The sequence below is a fragment of the Chaetodon auriga genome, chromosome 3, assembly GCF_051107435.1.
Source record: "Chaetodon auriga isolate fChaAug3 chromosome 3, fChaAug3.hap1, whole genome shotgun sequence".
NCBI classification, from domain to species: Eukaryota; Metazoa; Chordata; class Actinopteri; order Chaetodontiformes; family Chaetodontidae; genus Chaetodon; species Chaetodon auriga.
This window is the reverse complement of record NC_135076.1, coordinates 16,779,246-16,799,558: the sequence shown is the minus strand read 5'-3', so window position 1 is coordinate 16,799,558 and position 20,313 is coordinate 16,779,246. Positions and strand designations below refer to the sequence as shown.

Here is a 20,313-nt window from a genome sequence, read left to right as displayed (position 1 = left end):
ACACAATGAGGTGGCTTTCATAATCCAACAAGCTTTTGCTTTCACTCCTGATTGGTGGTTATGTAGTCTACTCCGTCTGCCTGTATCTCACTGCTCATTGTGATTGATTATTTTTTCCTTCAGATATTCAAGTTTTTTACTACACTTAGTGATGGCATCTCTTGCCTTGTCTGAATAACAAATAAAGGTTTCTGACTGATATATCATCTTTTGTCTTGTGTTAGTGGAGTCATATCTTTATGATATGATGGTGCTGTGAATCACAAGTCTGTCTCAGATTTTTGTTTACTTTTCTATCAGTAAAGTCACCCAGGGATTACTTGCCACTTTCCCATGTTGTGATGTCAGTTCGATAAATTTGAGATAGAGAATGAAAACCGTAGATGAAATTCCTCCTGAGTGGAAAGACATCTTCCTGGATGCTCTCTCTCTAAAGGATAAATGGAAATGCACAGGTGTGGGAAACATGGCATGTGGTTAACATGCCATGGTGCCAGTGACGACTATCGGTGCACTCTTCTCTGCATTTTGATGCATGTACGATACTGTAATGTACTGTAATGCTAAAATGAACATATAAGTCACTTTACTAGTTCAAGCCTCTTTATTGACAACATTTCTGTCTTTCTTTATTTTATTTGATGCTAAACAGTTGGTCAGGCAAAGATTTTTCCAGACATTTTGTAGACTAAATAATTCATTTATTTATTGAGAAAATGATAATCAGATCAATTGATGATGGAAAATATCTGTTTGTTGGAGTCCTAGATAAATAGCCCCAGTCGTGGAGGCGAGAAAACCTATAATTTATGTGGTGTACTGTTTTCTGTCTACATATTATACCATTTAGGAAATGATATGAAGCGTAATTAAAAGGCTCCCAGGATCCAGACAATATTATAGCACCCTGAACTCCATGTGTGCTCATCTGGGGTTTGTCAACCACCCACTGCTTGCCTCAGTTTGATCTCTGGGTCCTTTAATACTCAGCAGAGATGCAGTTATCTGGCTTATTTATATTCTTCTCTCTTTCCCAGCTATTGGATATTATTTCCCCTTCCTTCTTTCCATAGGGGAGGAATTACACAGACTTGTATTCATGGTGAATGTCAAATGCCAGTCAGTCATTGCGAGCTAACAATTGTTGCATTAATATGAAATTGTGAAAGACTTGAATCCATGAATGCCTGTCACTGTTTTTTTGTTGGACAGCAGTTGAGCTTCAAGGATGACCCAAACGTGCCTCTTCATGAGACATTTTTTAGAACTTCCTTGGAAAGTATTTGCTAAATTGTCGATCCCTCTTCATGCTGGAACCACAGGGAGGTGGTGGTGTGCAGTGTTGAACCGTCAGTTTCGAAGGGCAGGGTAATTTGATTTGGGTTGTTGGTGGTCTCTTCCTCCACATGTAATTACAGCCATTTGACATTTGGTTCGAAAAGGACAAAGCGGTGTCTTTTTAGTTAGCTTTAGCTCTCTTTCACAGTAGTGTTACATACAAGCCATAGCAATGAAGCTCTACACTGGGAGTCTTTTACGGGGTGTTAAAAGTAAGACACAATGTTAATTTGTTAATTATGAGGGTAAATACCTGCTTATAACAGCTGTCCTTTGCATTTTACACTTTCTAGTGTCATCGTAGTAAGTGATGGAGGTCTAATATTATTATTCAAAGAAGGACGACCTGAAAAGACTCTGTTGAAGGCCATTGATACTCCCTTCTACCTCTACTTGGATATTGAGTGCTTAGTGGATCACATTGCTTTGCTCACTTACACTTGAGAACAGAGATTCTGTAGGTCAGATTACATTTGAAACATTTTTAAGTGCCTTTCTCAATAAAAATGCGGTACAATGAAATGTATTGTCCAAGATGGCAAATTGTGCATTTTTTACAGGAGGCCCGGAGCAAACTAAAATAACTGAAATGATTTGAAATGCGTCTTAAGCCTGCAGCATGCTTCAGTTTCATGAAAGAAATACAGACGCATTCATCTCTTACGTGTTTATCGCTGTGAATCATTGCTGGAAGTTCGAATGACAACAGTTTACTAGTAAATCTGCACAGGCGTTGTGCTCCTGGCCTGTGCTTGGATCTTTTTTTAGATGGCTGTATGTTTGAAAAATAAATGCTGTTTAAGCATAGGTGCTGGAGCGTACTGTGTGTAGCAATCCCAATCACTCTCTGGTTATCTTTAGTAGCTGTGGTCGTGATTCAATGGTACTGACTTTGTGGTCCAATAGTGTGTTCACAGAAGTCCTATCTGACAGTGACATTGAATAAGTCTAGAGTTTGCCTTAGGTAATAGATTCCTGGACAGTATACTATTTGTTTAACAGATAATGACGCAGTAGACTGCTTAAATGTTTGATCATGTTTCGTCTAGCTGGGTTTTGATTGTGACATATAACAGTATCTGTGTGTGCAGTGGACTCAGTTTTGATGTGAATGTATTAGGCAGAGCTCATTCACATATTTATAAGGAGGAATTGTCTAGGGTGGAAAAATGCTTGCCTATTATGCCTCAGCAAAGGTTACTCTTTATCCTCTCAGAATATCAGCTCTCAACTTTTATTCAACCACTAATTCTGTAAGGCCCATTCATTTCTATTCACTTGAAGTTGAATTCATTCAGTCAGTGTCACTTCTTGAAAAAAGAATCAAGAATGTGAATTAATCCAGAGATTACTCGTGTAGAGCTTTGAACAATTTTCTGTACATGAATTAGTTCTAATGGAAATACTGGAGTTGACTTACGCTCAATTTGAAATAAACAGCTTGTGAAATCGTGCTCATGTGAGGGGCGGAAACGAGGAGAAAGGAGCTTCAGTACAAACATAGCCTTTCGCTATGTTCAGACACGGGAGATGGCTTTCTGCTACATATTGTGTCTTTCAGCTGCTTCCATGTATGTGAAACAAAACAAAACCATTCAACCAAAGCCATTTAAGCACAGGCCACTTCATTTGTATGCACTGGCAGGGAGGGGGGCAGGTGCTTCTTAAGAAGACTCAAAAGCTGGAGGGGACAAGGTGATGCTGTACAGGGTTTGTTGTAATAACTGCTTTGGTAACAATAGAGTGAGGCCATTGATTTTGTAGGTAGTCAGGGTCTGACAATTTCTTGTTGCTCCCTCAGTCAAAGGCTCCATCTCAGCATCAGTAAAACGATGCTGAAATGAAAAAGAAATAGATCAACTTCTCCTCACTTGAAGTGCGCTTTTGGAGTTTCTATGGGCTATGGGACAGTTTTTATAGTGTTCTCTGTGTCTGTGATGTTAGGTGTTGGTTTCAGCATTTGGTCTGTGTGGATTATAGCTGGAAGGCTTCAGATCTGTCCCACCGGCCACAGTCGACAGGATTATTTTAGGGATTAAGAGCCTGGTGCTCTGTACCTTGGTTGCACAGCACCACGGTGTCCTCATCCTCCCTTATTCTCTACAACAACTCAACACCCCACCCCTGATATACCCAACCTACAGCATCCACACACAAACCTACACCTATGCTCAAGGTACAAGGGGGCACCACCACTACGTGCACACACTGGAAAAATCAACCTTGTTTGGCCTATTTGATTGAAGAAGTTTGTTAAGTGGTTAATTATTTAAAAAGATTGTTAAAGATTTTTGAAGTAGTTGCAAGTTAATTTTCTGGCAGTCAAATAATTGAATAATTAAGTAAGAGATGTATTTCACTGCTCTCTGAATTTTACCGGTATACACTGAGTAATCAGGTTTGATTTCTATCCACACAGCGATGATACACAGGGACAGTAAGAAAGATTTTTACTTTCCCTTAGTACAAAAAGGCCCTCTCTTAATTGTACAAGCGCAACAACAAACACAAAGCAGTAGGTCTTGTGTGCAAGGACTGTGTGGGTGCCTCTGAGCACAGTTGCTATTTTGGTTCATGTAGGTGCAGCAGCAGCAAAGGGGCTGGCTGAATGTGAATATAGATTGGAGGGTGTGGTAATTAATAAAAACGCTCTCAGCCAGTCATATCACTGTTTTCATCACTCCGAAACAGCTGAGCCACAGTGACGCATGACTACAGTAGCTCAACAAATTAAGGATCAGCTTCTCCAGGAAATCATGTTGTCTGGATGGTGCAGAGCGACACAGTGTGAATACACAGCACCACAAATCTGCAGCCAGGCAGATGGTGTGTGTTTTTTTAAAGCAATTAATTAGCACAGTGACGATAAAAATACATAATAGTTTGATGAAGCAGTTTGTATAGTCAAATAAATCCAATGCTATTTCAGTCATAATTTTACTTTTCAGGTTGCAAAAAAGCATATTTTAAAAAGTGTCAGTTAATAAAACATGAACCACTGAATTCTTTTTAAGTTGGATTAATATGATACAAAAGTGTGATGTCCCCTACACACGTTTCGCAATGAAAGCACAGTGGGTAATGTGCATGCGTAATGTCTTATGACTGGCTCAAACTCGAACATTATAATGGACACAATACCAGCAGAGTTTACTGTGTAAATTAGTTGGAATAGATGAATGAATAACTGAAAATAAGATACCAAGTAATGCATTAGCCTGTGGTTGCTGTTGTACATGTGATGTAGGATCACTAAAACAGGCTGTAAAGAAGAACTAACATATATTTAGAAGTGCTGTAAAGTCCACAGCAAAGCAAGATCTTCTTCACTGGGTGGTCAATCCCTACTGAGTCTTCCTGGATCAGGACAGCTCCAGCACCTGTACCGCTACCTTCGACCTTAAGCTTGAATGGAAAAGCACGGTTGAGAGCGGCAAGAACTGGTGAGCTGCACAGGACAGCTCTCACAGCCTGGAAAGCCTGCTCACAACTGGAGTCCTCCACCAACTCCCGAGCAGGAATGTCTGACAACCTTATCATACTTCAGCAGTTACCCAGTGTTTCTGTGCTGGTGACAAAACATTAAAAAATGTACATGCAGTATTTGACTGAATCGGAAGCTCCTTCACTCTCTGGGGAAAATATGGCAAACTCCCTTTAAGAAATATGACATATTAACAGTTCCTGACGCGTCTGCCAAAACACATCACTCCAGAAACAAAGATAAAAGCCATCATATGCTGACAGTCTTTTTTGCCAAATGACCATCAATATAATCCATAGAGATAAAGTATATTTCTGCACAAACGGGTCAGATTTTGAATTTTGTCGCATCAGCTTGCTACAGGCCTAACCTGCTGGTTAGCTGCACTGTTTTGGTGATAGAAGACTGTGGGAATGAGAGGCAAATCATTTCCAAAAATTAAGAGACAAGACACACAACACAAAGAGGAAGCCAAGCTACAACAAAGCTCACACCAGAAACAAACAAAGCAAGAACTGTATGATTTAGACTAAAACTAGTACAAATAAAAGTAGCACAAATCCAAGATGTTTTCCCTTTGGTGGAAATGTCCACATTCTGTTGAAATGATGTCAGAACATTGACGAGTCTGCAACTGTTCTAATTCCCCAAGATAAAGACCAGCGCTTGGGAATACTTAGCCAAAGTACCGTTAGCATCCTCAGCTACTAGCTAGGTACACAGAGACACACCAGTATCTCCAGGACAGATGTGCAGTTTTATGTTTTAAATGCAAATATTACTTTTCGGCTGTGTTTTGATGTGTCTGTATATAGTTATAGTTTTAGTCATTAGAAAGGTGTCTTTTACATTTCTTGACTCCAGCTGTATTTTAGCTATCTACTGCTGGACAGTTGCAGATGCATGACGTAGTATGTGCATGGAGATGTAAGCATAATTCCGCCTGAATAAATCAGTCCATAAATAGGGCCCATTGGCCCTGGTACTTTATGTTGCTGTTTGGGTCTATATTGGACCAATACCCAGTATCGGGATAGATCACAACAGATACTGGAAGAATCATTCATATTGATTTATAGATAAATGCACTCAGCGTTACCAGTGTTCCTGCTAAAGAATCAATAACTGTTGATTTTTTTATGCTGATTTTGTGCTGACTGTTAATACTTAATTAAAATATATTACATTTTAGGCATTACTCTGTTATTACTGCTCATTTGTCTCAGTATTTTGTTTGCTCTTGTTGCAAATATGGTTCTGAGACATCTAAACAAGTTGCTTTCCACTCCTTGCACCTGTGTACTGCGCACTCTACACTGGCAACCAAAGTACCATACTGTCGGAAACTACCAAACTGTCAGAGCACTGCTGGCACTGGTTGTTTTGACGCCATGAAAGTAGGACAATAATGTATCTGTTGGTGTGACAGCATTACACAGACAGTGAGATTGTGGGTTTCAAAACATACGTTTAGTAGTTTGTTTTGTGTTCCATTATTTTCCATGAGAGTATCTGATAATAATCTTTTTTTTTTTTTTAACAATTAATTAATTGGTCAAGTAAAAAAAGACAAAAAACATCACTGGTTTTAGCCTCTTAGATGTGAAGGCATGCTGGTTTTGCTCATTGTCTGTCACATCTTTGGTTTCTGCACTGTACATTACAAGTGATTTTAATGTCAAATTGGGTTTTGGGAAATTGTGATGGGAGTTTTTTTTTCCTGTTTTTTAGACTTAATAGTTAATCACTTCATCAAGGAAGTAACTGGCAGATTAGCAGATAATGAAAATGTGTTAATTGCAGCCCTACATATTACCTTTTTGAAATGTAACACCCTCCCTTATTTCCATCATTTCTGCTGTTCTTTAATGTGGCTAATAAAGCGAAAGTGCCTCAGCAATCCAAAAAAAGACAGCAGAAAAGACCTTGGATTTTCACACCGATCTCACCAAGCCTCCTTTCAGTAGCACTTCAACATCCAGTCAGTCAGTGTGAAATGCATTTTCTCATTTGAGGATTCATTGGACAGTTGAGCTCTGTTGAGGGCAGTGAGTCGTTGTAAAGGTTGTAGAGCGTACAGTGCAGGTAAAGTCATCACAGCATCTCTCTTTATGTGTGAAACAGCTAAAATGGAATGAAACATCTGCTCCTGACTTCACGATTAAAGGATTTTCCTCATACAATTTTATGGCTGTGTCACACTCTCTCATTATACTCTTCAAAACACTTATTTCATTCAAGCCGGGTAAGTGGGCGCTGCTATTAACAGAAACACAAAAGCATTGTCTTTAAGCAGATGTTCCACTGCAACGATATTGTGCACCACTAATTGTCTGACTCGCTGCAGTTTAACACAGACTGGAAAATAAGATATTCCAGGTGGTCTTCTCAAATGATACGAGGCTGATTGTTTTGAAGATTTGAGTGTTGCTTTTTTTGAATGATCACTGATGTGACCATATGTGTCAGACAAACTGTGATGGGCATAGAATGTTTCAGATTTTTTCTCTGTTAAAGTATGAAAGCATACCAAACATCTTCTTGTCCTCTGCTGAGATTATGCAAGGTTTCAGCTTAATGTAAGCCACTATTTCTTTTGCAGAAAAATTAGCTGGGCTTGGCCTTTGGTTGCTATCGTAACAATGAACATACACAAATTGAAGCTTCTCTGATCAATATTTTTATATTAACAATGGAGCAAATGATGTGTAGTGTGACAGTGGTTGCTTGTAGTGACAAACTCTCAGCTCTATGCAGCGTTTTAGAAACATTTTACTTCTGAAATGATAATGTTGCTCTGTGTCTGTTGGATGTGCAAAAAGACAACTGATTGCTTGCATGGTCATTCCAACAACAAAGGTAATAATATGCCAGTCTTGGCCCAGAAAAACCAAACCGTTATTGCTGCTTTAACCTAAATGCAGTGTGATTGCAGGTTTTCCTTAAAATTCTATTGATAGGGGGAAAAAATAATACGCAAGATTCCACTTCAAAATGGAAAGCTCATGTACTGTATTTATTGGAGAAAGTAGGCAGAGGTGTCAGGCCAACATTGTGCTGTTTCCCATTGAATATGAGTCAGGAAAAATGTAGAAAATAGTGAGCTTACATGGGGTCTGCATAGCTTAAAGTTTAGATGTCCTCTGTGTTTATTATATAACTGTTACATAACAACAAATCTCAGACTACAGAGGGACCCATCCAGAAGTGTATTCATTTCTTCTGCCAAATGTAGAGGAAAAAAATGCTGAATGTGAACTACTAGACTGTGAAACATTGAAATATGTTAGCAAGAAGAAATCTGTGGAGTTGGTGCCAGGAAGAATATTTACAGTTGAGGAACCTAGAAAACAATTTTATAAAGCAAATAAGAATCTGGGTCAGAATGATGCCCCAGTGTTAATTATGGCATCCGATCAAAGAGCTTGAATGAGTTTGGCTAAACGGATTACAATATGCTTCTCCTACCAGCTGCCATACTGTAATTAATGGTTTGTCATCATTCTCCATTCATGAGGTGCGCAGACACCAGTTTATCACTTTTATTTTTTTGCACGTTGTGCATAATCCGTGGGGTTTGAATTGAACTCTGTTATTTTGTGAGCCAAAATACAAAAAAAGGGCTTGTAATGAGAGTGGTTTCACTGCAGTCACGAGTCAGAAGCAGGGATAAATTAAAGTATCAATTAATGCATGTCTCAGGTGTCAAAGCTGCTTCAGAGTGGATGCTCTGAGGTCTTTGGAATAATTATGTGAGTTTTGTATAAACCATGGGAAGTCTATGTCCTGGTGGGCTCCAAACAAAGGGGCTTGATGAAAGCAAAGCCCACCCTAGGGGTTATGAGTTTTGTGCAGCTATGCCTGATTGAGGCTAAACAAGGGGAATGTGGCAGAAGAAAGACCTAACTGATAATATGGCTTTGCTGTGGTTTCTAGTTTATGCTATGGGTTTTGGCTTATGATGTAGCCTGTTGTTTTTAATGTGTTTTTTTTTTTTTTTTTTTTTACGGTGTTTTCCAAATTACTTGATGAAAGAAATGAAAGATATGAAATGAAAGAAAAAATAATAATATGATTCCTCTCACAGAAAAAAAAGTCTGCTGCTCCGGTTTCCGTTTATCTGTAAAGATGACAAGCAGTAAAGCAGACCAGCGAAATTGTCTAGGTGATGAACGACCTCCCTATCAAATTAAAACAGCAGAATGAGAAAGTACTTAAAATAAAATAAAAATCACTTTGTAATAATCTTCAGGGAACATATTCAAGCAAACTAGTATTGAATCTCTGGTGTGTGGTGATTACAGACATATTGAGTTGACAGAAGTGATTGCAGGGAGTTTGTTGATGTTTCAGGCAGATTTAGGCCACTGACAATTACCACAACAGTTTTGTCACAATAGTATATGTGTCCATTGGTTTTTTATCTCTGTTTTGAACTGAGTCTGTGCTCCATGAAATTGGTTGATATCAGAGACAACCAAAATGGCTTGGCCTAACAGCAGCCTTCAGACTTCCAATGTAGTTCCTGTTCAAGACGGCAGCAACTAAGGAAGGAATCAGCTGCAGTAAGCAGCAACACCTGAGACAAAGTGCTAATGCAAAAGTTGCCTGTTCTGACACAGCTTTGTGAGGAGGTGTATAGATACAGGCATCTGTATGACTCCTTGGTGTGAGATTACAAAGGCAGTGAGATAACAATAATAATTTCTGGAGGAACAGTGATAAGCAAACTGCAAAAACAGTGAAAGAACATCAAGGCCCGGTTCATCAAGATGAAGAAAAATGTCAAGACTTCAAGTAGAGATCCTGCCCGATTGAATGGTCCTCCAACCATACTCCTGGCACTACATTTAAGTGCTACTTTGTCCCACATCTATCCTTGAAATGTGGCTGTTAGAAGTTTATTTCCCTCTGCACAGAGAGCAGCAGCGGTGGTCAGCAGTTTATGTAACCGTATTACATCAGCTATGAGTGTGTTGAACAAGGCGATCATAATGGACAGCAGGAAACCTTTTGATTTTTCAAGCCATACAAATCTGTCACCACTGAGGTGTATTGTAACTGACATGTGTTCAAGCTGGCCACAGCTTCTGATCTCTTTTGAAGGAGTACACTTTTTATAGCAGCCACCTTTCAAGCCCACATCGAGTGAATATTTGATTCTGAAAGGACAATTTTGGCTGAGAAAACAGAGAAATCAATAGCACCTACACCAGAGAAAACACTTTTTATGGTTACACTGTTTTACAAGGATATAATGATGAAAGCCCAGGAAGTTGTTGACAAGTTGTTAACAATAGTGGTTGGGTTGGAAACAGGTGTCTTGTGCATTAATGTTCAAGCCTTTAGCCAGCACTCTCAGTGGTCCAACAACAGTGTGCCTGTGATCACTGAGGTAGGTAGCAAGCGTTGCTATACTTTAAAGCTTTTTCCTTCAGTGCTACAAATTTGAAAAAAGCTTTATTTATGTCATTTTAATACATTTTTACATAAGTCATAGCCATGAAGTTTCAAAATCCTGAGAGCTAAATTAGCACTTGAAGCGAATAGATCTTAAATAAAAAGAAGAAAGAAACAAAAAAAGGAGTGAAACTTGCCTTGAGGCTCCTTCACTAAATCCTGCCTCGGGGCCAGGAGCACTACAGCTCAGGTGGTCAATGGGCTAACTAACCAGCAGGTCTGTGTGGACTTTCCAAAGGACCTGGACTTCTCCTTAGTATTGTTTTTATTACTATCCATTCTCCATTGTTTGCTACTTATTTGGCACAATACCTTCAGGGCAGCACCTTCTCTAAGGCGAGAGCAGCCTGGACTAGACCATTGTCCTCTAACCGCTTTCCTGACAGACACTTTCTTGGCACAGGGGGTAAAGAGCTTTGTGGTTAGTGCCAAACCGATTTTCTCGGTGGCTTTACTAGTGGTGCTGGCAGACTGCACAGCGTGTTCACGACAGCTGAAGAGCCAAACTTGATTGCCTCTTTTCCTGCTCATTATTACAGTATTTGTCACAGAATATGATGCGATTTCATAAGTCCAAACAGCACCAGAATGATGAATAAAACTGTCTTCTAACAGTGGTGACCCCGGCCTCATGTTGTGAGATTTACTGACCCTTTGTCCCTGTACAGTTAGCTTTCAAAGATTTCATTGGCCTTGATAATCAGAGTAGTCTCTGAGAATACAGCATGCCATGCAAATATGACGACTGAAGGCCAATGCTTTTGTTTCATTTTTCTGCCCACCCTATACACTGCATGAAATTGTTGAGTGGCTACTGTGCTCAGTATGCACTGTGCATTTCACACCTTTGAACAGACATTTAATCAAAATTGTGAAAAATGGTCATCACAATTTCCCAGGGCCCAATGTGGCATCTTCAAATTGCTTCTTATGTATGTATCTTATGAATGCTTCTTATTCCACCAACAGACCAAAACCCAAAGTCTCTTCATGTGACTATCAGAAATGACAAAGAAAAGCAGAAAATCCTTACTTTTAAGCAGCTGGAGCCAGCAAATGTTTGTCATTTCTGCTTGAAAAATAACTGAAACGATTGATTGATCAAAGGTCAAAGGTCTTCAAGGGAACATATCTTTAATAAAAAATTATTAAAAAAGCAGATGTGTTTATTGGCTTGAAATAGGAATGACAATGAGGTATAGGTTCACGTGTTTTGGAAAGAGTAGAATGCCACATAATGTAGGTTAATTAGTAAATGTAATGTGATTCATTCTCAGAGGGGACAAGTGGTAGGATTAGGCATCTCAGCAACATTTATTTGGCAGAAAACCCAAAGTATATTATACAAGTACAACAGTCAGTGTACCATGGGGCATGTCATGAAGTATATTTACATACAGCTGCAACACACACACATACTGACACAGCACAGAGCAGAGGGGCCTTTCCTGTGACAACAAGAACAGCTGAGCTTGTGCAGCAGTATGAAGAGAGGAGATAACATCAGCTCTATGTGAGACTACACAACAAACAACGGGAAAAAACACTTAACCACATTCAAGTGACGACTCTGGTAATTTAACTGACTTCAGTGAGACCTAATGTTCACACAGTTTCTCTAGACCACCCCTCAATATTAAACACGTTCAACACTGCCCCAGCGTGTGGGTCTGCAATAGATGCTACCAGCCATGTTAGCCTCGGAACGTGCTAATGCCAAATTCAATAGACTGACTGGCAAAATAAACAGTAAAGCAACAGAAAAATGACAAAATGTACTGGAAGTCGGCATCGATTGATCCTTGAGCCTCAGTCATGAAGTGAATTCTGCTTTGTATTGGCTCTTAATAAATAAAATGATTAGAGCATACATATGATGACTGAAAGTTTTCAGGTTTTTGATGTTGTGGGGACATTTCCATCAAGGTAGTCCACTGGGTCTTCACTTTCTAAGATGGTTAGAGTAGATGAAGAGTTTTGTGCTGGTTATCATCATGCGTTGTTCATAATGTTACCTTTCACAAATTTGTGTTACCAGAGTTGGCTTTATAGCCAGAAAAATAGCAGTTATTCGATGTGACTACAATTCTACTACTCTGTGCGTAGCTGTCGACCCGTGCAATTGCAGCCACAGTACATCACAATATTTTTTATATACGAAAACATTTATCACAGTGATGACAGTATTGCAAAATCCATGTCATGGCAGAACGTATATACTACCCACCCCTGTTCTTTGTTTTATAAAGTGTGTCAAAGGATTACAGAAATGTGACACTCGCACCCTTCTTTTTTGCTCCTAGCACCATCCTAATGCACCACTATTATTCATGGCCCTGGCTATTTTAGTCTTAAGTCCAATCAAGTCTTAAAGCAGCTGTAACAGGTTGAGTCACACTCAGGTGCTGAGATTTCTGTTTTTTGTGACTTTCTGGCACATTACCCAGTCGTGCCGATAACTAAAATGTCCTTATGCTCTCTGGTCTTACATAAAAAAAAAAAATCATCATCAGGCAGATATTTTCAGGGTGTTTATTTATGTAAATTCAACCTCAGAACTTGTTTTTTGCGAGAACTTACAAACACAATCCTGCACTCACAGCATAAATTGCCTGCTAGAGAGGGAGAGCGATGTGTGGATGAAATAGTGTTAATTCATCAAACAAGATGACTTCAAAAACATCTACCTTATTCAGTTGTTTTTCACAGTCAGACAACGAGCATTTCTCTAGATCTAACCACGGTGTCTCTTGTCACTGTAGGTGCTACCTGTTGGATGGGATCTCTAAAGGAGCCTGGCTGAACCGCTCAAGCATCATATTTGCAGGGAACGACAAGTGGTCTGTGGACCCACGCGTGTCCATCGTGTCCAGCGTTGGAGACAAACATGAGTACAGCCTTCAGATACAGAAAGTGGATGTAACTGATGACGGCCAGTACACATGCTCCATTCAGAGTGAGCGCAACCCACGGCCAAAGCTCCTCAACCTTATTGTAAAAGGTGCGTACGGGTAGTCCTTCTTGTTGTGTACAGGCACTTATCCATGTGTGTGCGTACTTTTCTTTGTGTGTGTGTGTGTGTATATGAACTCGTATTAAATAATAATTTTAATTATTTTAATTATTAAATAATTTATCCCATTTTCACTGGTAGTTACTGATGGATTTCAGTTGCCTGGTTACCCGCTTTGTACTTTGTTGTCCATGTACCTATTGGTCACAAGTGGATCTGGCACCATCTGTGCTTTAAAAATGCCATTATACTCTTGTGTTACTCGTATATTACTCATACTCTGAGAGTAAGAACAAGAGCTTGAGTCATTCTGTTTGGTATAAAATAATGAAACAAAAATCTTTTCAGCAGAGAAATTTCCTCTGTGGAGGTAAACTGACATTGTAGGGTACATTTTGTGCCTGTAGGCTATGCAACAAGAAGTAGAAGCTTGTTGGTTTAAATGACTGGAGGCAGACTATGTACGTAGCTTTAATCAAGCCTCCCTGGGTTTTGTCACCGCAGGTAACAAAATAAGATGGGATTCCTTGCACTCTGAAATGAGCTTTGTGTAGTTAGTTGTTATGCGATGTATTTCATTGCATTGGTTAACAGGTATAAAAGCTGTGAATTTCAGCCTTTAACACAAAGAAACAGCCATTGAGCTCTTGAGAGGCTCTTCAAATTGGGCTTCATCTTGAGGATCTCTATGTCCAACAAGGTCAATAGGTGTAGTTGTGTTTTATGGGACATTAAGTGTGCTGTTGTGGGCACAGAGAGCTAATTGATGACAGTATCCTAATTGTTACTTGTTGAGGTAATAGGGTGGTGTCTGAGTTTGTATGCTGATACCTCAGACTGAGGATTAGCAGCAAGAAAACAACCTCACTGAAAAATCCATCTTCCAAATGCCATGTTCTATTTCTTTAATAGGGTGATGCAGAGACTCATGTACGGTCCACTTGGCTCGGCATATGTTTAGGTTGGAATATTAATGAGGATGTGATGTTATTAGACAACCTGTCAAATGAAACCCCACTTATTTATCTTCTGTTTCACAACATAGTGTGATGGCCTGCATTCATTGTCCGCTGTTAACACCCTTGTTGTATCCCTGAGCAGGAGTCAGACGTATTACAAGTGCATACTAAATTATTCTTATTCTGTTTTCAAGCCATGTTTAGGATTCATTTCAAAGGAACATAATGTTGGAATATGCAGACTTACACACAGACGGCACTGTATTAATAGAAGAGTTAAGGGTCACACACACTGTTTGTAGAGGTGTGAGCTGTGATATGTGAAATGTGAAAGTAGAAACAATTCTCCAGCTGGCATTGCCGTTATGACATATGGAGTGAGCTTAGGGAATTTATTTTAGGGATGTAATCGTACCTGCAGTGTGTTTAGTTTGGTCTAAACCATTAGTCAAAGTATTTGTTTTGTCGTTAACCACACTGCCCTGGTACAAAAACAATGGAGTTTGTCAAGGGGATGAACAGATTAGTCAAAACAAATCAGCACTTACCTTCTCAGTAGCGATGTTCATAATGACTAATTTCCATGACATTTCAATGGAGGCTTAAACTTAGACCAGTAGACTAGTCTAAAAGTAAGAAAACACGCTTGCAAACACTTTTGCACAATGTAATCCATAAGATTATCAAAATCCTTTTATATTTCTTTAGAAATTTTATATGCATATAAGACCTGTGACCCTGTGATTTGTGAGCATATAAGACCATGTGATTTGAAACCACAAATCAAATTCTGCTGAAATGTCAGCCATAAAATATGAACAGTGCACATTATGCTACGATATACGGGAAATGTGTACTTCAGTAAAATAATGATAAGTTTAACCGACTAGTATTTCTGGTGCCAACTAGCGAGGGCAGCAACATTTAATCTGCCAGTCAACTAATCATCCCAACTTTTCAGAAGTTCATGCCCATTAAGGAAATATGAACAAATAGTTCACCATGAGCAATAACCCAGCAAGCAGTGTGCCCTCAGCTCATTTTGTTATTCCAGATTTTCTATGCTGCTGGCTATCACATGTCAGCATCCGTCTTTCTGCCCTATACTTATAAAACTGAGTGGGTGTAGGGCGGTGCTGTGGTTGGTTTGAACATGCCCTGAGTGCCTTTTGAATTATTGTGGTTGTTTATGAGGTTGTCTGTTAAACTGGCAAGCACACGGCTGATGATAAGAGTGCAGCTCACCTCACCTCACCTTCGAAATGGTTGGCAGGCCTGTCCCATTATCAGAGGGTCACAGAATTAAACCCCTCTGTAATTTGGAAGTATCCTTGATTAAGACACTGAACATCTTCTGGCTCACTTATTGTTTAATTATGTAGATACACATTAGTTCAGTGCCTAAAATATAAATGTAGTGCTCTGTCAGCACTGTCAACTTGTCAGACCACGACAGTGCTGTGCAGTTACAGCAACTGTCCCAAAGCGAAAGGTCATAGGGGCAAAATCTGACACTGCCAATGTGTCCATCAGTAGCCTCATGTCTTGTTAAAGTTCACCCAAGAAAGCGATTCTTCCTTTTGTAGCTTCCTTTTTCTTTTGTCCTTGTTTCCTCCTTGTGAGTGGTGACTCTCAGAACCCACCCACCAAACTGAAACAGATTCATGCAATCAGTAGTAGCCTCCATCCCAACTTTATGCAGTGGATTGGCTATCGGCCAGATGTGACAAATCCTCAGTGAATACTTAAATATTTCATTTGCTGCAGAGAACCAATTTTGATGTTTTAAGATCCTGCTGTTACTCATCACATCCTCCATGTGCTTCACAATAAATGCATTTTAATGTGAAGGCAGTAGTACACTTTTTCTGTGAAACTAAGTAAGTAAGTAAGTGTTGAAAATGCTGTTCAAGGTTTTTCTAATACAAAATTAATACAAAATTTTCTGCACTTTCTGCAAAAACAGAGCATCAGCAATCGGGAACAACAGATAGTTTTATCTCCACAAGTTAGGTTGAGTTGAAATAAGGTTAAAATAGCAGTTCCAGTGGTTATGACTAGGGGTGAGCAATGTGGCCTTTAAATAATATGACAGTATTTCAGGTTATTTCTGTGATGATGATATTCTTGACAATATGACAAAATAACGAAACATATTTTTGCTTTTGAGCTCTATCTATACGGTTTTTGGCTCTTTGGTGAAATATGTTTGTTGTATTACCCCCTTTTGTTGTTACAGTCTTTGTCCATTCCATTTCTGAGGTTTGTTGTAATAACTCCAGCATGGAGCAATGTTGCTTTCGCTTTCAGCTATGCCTGTTGTTGCAGTGCATAACGATATGACGTCATTACATCAACAGGTTGCGATATTGCCATTATCACAATAAATATTTTTATCATATTAAAAATCATACTTGCACTATGGTTGACATTATGATATGACACACCCTGAGTTATGACAAGAAACTCATAAGGTAGGACAGTATTGGCTTCATAAAAGCCCCATCCATGTCCATTTGTTTGTGTACTCTAACTTATTGTGCTGCAGCTGTCAAATTGTCCCATTGTTCCTGATGTACGGTCCTGAGAATGAGTGAACTGTGGAGTGGCTGAGTTACACTTAATGACATTCACACTGACTGCGAACAGAGCTGCTTTGGCTTAAAAAGTACTCACTTTGCCTCTGCTTCAGCTGCATTTTACAGGTACACCGTGCCTGTAAATATACATGTGATAAACCGTAGTCAGCTGCTTGGCAGGCAGTAATGGTCACTACAGGACCATCATGTTTTTGTAGATGCTGGCTTTCTGAGAAACATTCTGTAATGGGAATCTTACCAGGGGTGTTTCGGGTCATGGCAGCTACTCACCACTGGCCATATGGTCACAATCAAACCGAAGCTAATGTGCCAGCTGTCAGCTGTATAATATGTTTTGCAATGCCCAGAATTCCTGATGGATGTGACCTAGTGGCTAAAATTTGGCAACGGTTTGACATACAAATACCAATACCAATTGGCGATTTCAGTCAGAGTTGTCTATACTCTGAGACGGGTGTTTTTCTTCCACAGAAACCAACTTCATTTGGTTGAAATAACTGTTTTGTAACACCTGACCAGTGGTGTACTTACAGATTCATAGCACATGTACAACCAGGAGTCTTGAAGCCAGAGGTGCAACTGCACAATGATACGGAAAGAAAACAGAAATATTATCAAGTGACAACAACAGAAAGAGATGTAGTCAGTATCTCTATGGCTGAGATGATGATGGACAGCGTAACAGTTAGAAAAAAAGGTGGAACATATAGTTCCATAAATATGCTGTTACTTTTACTTTTATCAGCTATTACTAAAGCTTGATGTTGTTATGATTGTGTTACGTAAATCTGATACTGTTGAGTCATCAGGCAAATGGGTCGCCAGCCGTTTAGACAGAGCTGTGTATCTGAGTGTGAGAGCTGCAGGCAGGAAGTATGTTGAAATACAGATGACTCACTCAAGCTGATAAATGCCTGCGGTCACGTCTCTGAAGGGGTACTCAAGGTAGTTAAAAATTTGGTTCATTTCATTGCCAGCCACTATGTCATTCCTTTATGTTATGGCTACAACATATGTGTGCCATGATGGCACCTCCTTAATTCCACGCCATATTGTACTTTTGTTTATTTGCTCTGTCAAAACTCTGTGTGTTGTGAATCATTACCTGTCATCGTGCGATACTTGTGTACACATGCGTAAGCCCACTCATGGAGAACAGAGGGATTTCGTTACAGATGAGATGCAGCAGGGGAGCAGCTCTGTCATGTTGCAGAGGCTTCTGAGAGCATGCTGTTTTTTTCATCGGCTGAAAGGAAAGGGAAGACTTGCTAAGAAAGAAAACCCTAGACACTTTAATCTGGGCTTTTCAGTCCAAGCATACAACATTTATTAATGCTGCAACACGAGTGTTACAGTTGAAGTAAAAGGATTTCATGGCGTTGGATTTTTTGGCACTTTTGCTTTGCTAGACAGTGTACCATGAGGAGTAACACAGAAAATGGGAGCAAGAAGGGATTACTGTATATGTATGGAAATATGCAGCGGTCTCAACCCATTTCAGGTGCATGGAAGGGTCCTTGACCAGCTGATCCTCCAAGCAATTATGCTTATCTGAAATGTATATCTATGTTAGCAGTGCTGGCTGGCTTTCTTATATTTAGTCATATCATTGCAATTGTGTCAACACATTGTTTCCGGAAAGTTTTACCATGGCCAGAATAGGAGACTGCTAACATGGGACTGTAGCTGGAATGAAACTGAGTGTATTTTAGGGAAAGACATAATTTCTTGAACTGATAGAGACACTTTGCACTTTGACTCATAAATCCCTAAATTCATAAATTCCTGATCAGTGATGAATTCGTGATTCGGGAACCCAGTGAAAGCTCTTAATATGGAGAAGTGCGTAGCTTTGTAAAAGTCTCTTTCTATGTGTTGACAAATTCATTCCGCTGAAGCCACAAATGAATACTTTTTTCTTTCTAATCACAACCCATAGGGTCTTGCCTTACCTGAACATCGCAACAGTTTTACAGCAACAAGAATCTCTTGTTACTGACAGACTTCTTATCACACAAATCACATGTCACAGCATCGGGGGTAGAAGGTTAGATATGACTGTGACTACTCACTCATCTCGACAGAATCATTTCATCTCTGCCATTGCCATCTGACATTTACCCCCCTCAGAGATCTTGTGTCACGTCAACAAATTAGACGTTTGCATCTGTGCCTCTCCCCCATAGCTCCATTTCCGTTAAACAGCGCTCATGAGAGATTAGAAAATCGTGGAATTTAAACACACTGCTGCACTGCACGTGTAGTAAAGGGCACAGCCTGAAACCTAGATTTCTGCTCTTTGTTCTTGTTGCAAATGAAAACAAAAATCTGAAGCTCCATATGCTGATGGGGAAGAATAAGTCAATGTTATACTGTTGGTGAGAGTTTGACAGTATGGTACACCAGCAGATTCAAAGAAACCTATGAGAGTGTTCATGTTCCATATAGGGATGTCAGATTCGATTAATTTTATTAGCCCCAGGCTAAGGGAGCTATTTGCCCCAGGCTAAGCAAAGCTGTAAGCAGAGTGTGTGTGTGTGTGTGCGCGCGTGTATGGAAATTAACTTATAGACTGGTAACTGGTGAAAAATATTCGTGGTGGTTAAATGATTAACAGTTAACCATTGACACTCTTAATTCTGTGCAGTGATCCACAGATGCAAGTGCCTAAATGGATTTCTCACATAATTTCAGCCAAAAGCAATAATCATCAAGGCCATCAGGGTCTCCTGCATTATGAAAAGGGTCCATGTTTTCTGCCAGGTACATCTGGCACAGGTAACTGCCGATCAGTTAAACCCTTCCTTTAAATACTTGACTTAACAAGATTAAACTGAATGGATTCTGCCTTGTGGCTGTGCGCTGATTATTGAGCAAAATTACGATATCAGTGACATCACTGACGCCCCATCAGATGACCTGATCATTACGGACTCCTGGTCCACGGCAGCCTAGCCCTTCGACTGCTCTACTTTAGCCCTGGTCTTCATCTGCATTCACGCATCTCCATCACGCATGCACTGACCTATTTACAGTCTACCCTGACCATTATCTCATGTAGGATACAGAGGAATGAGAGATTGTTATCAGACCCAACCCACCCTTCTATACATCATGTGACTACTTTCCTCCTCAGACACCGCTCCTTTTCCTCCCTCTCTGTTAATTAAGATTGTAGATGTGATAATGTATTAAATATGCACAGCACCTCTCATCTAAGAATATCTTGTCACTGCGAGGAGGGGGAAACAGGCATATTTCCCTTCACCATTCACTGCCTACATGGGCATTGGTAATGTGTTTCTAGCTTTAATCGGAGAAGACACAAAACTGAAGGCCGAGGTGTTGAGCTTCCAGAGTTATTCGGAGCAATCTTGCTGACATGTTGTCACGTGGATAAGTTTCTGTAAATAGAAAGTGCCTGTTCCCCTCATGCATCTAATACCACACTGCCAGGCA

General features: G+C 39.8%; 1 protein-coding gene across 3 annotated transcripts in view; it reads left to right on the top strand.

Annotated features, from left to right (window-relative positions):
• Positions 1-20,313, top strand: part of negr1 (neuronal growth regulator 1) — a 133,779-nt gene that overhangs the window by 32,526 nt on the left and 80,940 nt on the right. For all 3 annotated transcript variants that reach the window (XM_076725828.1, XM_076725825.1, XM_076725827.1), the window contains exon 2: positions 13,045-13,283. In XM_076725828.1, the coding sequence (XP_076581943.1) occupies positions 13,045-13,283 (239 nt within the window). The remainder of the gene's footprint in view (positions 1-13,044; positions 13,284-20,313) is intronic.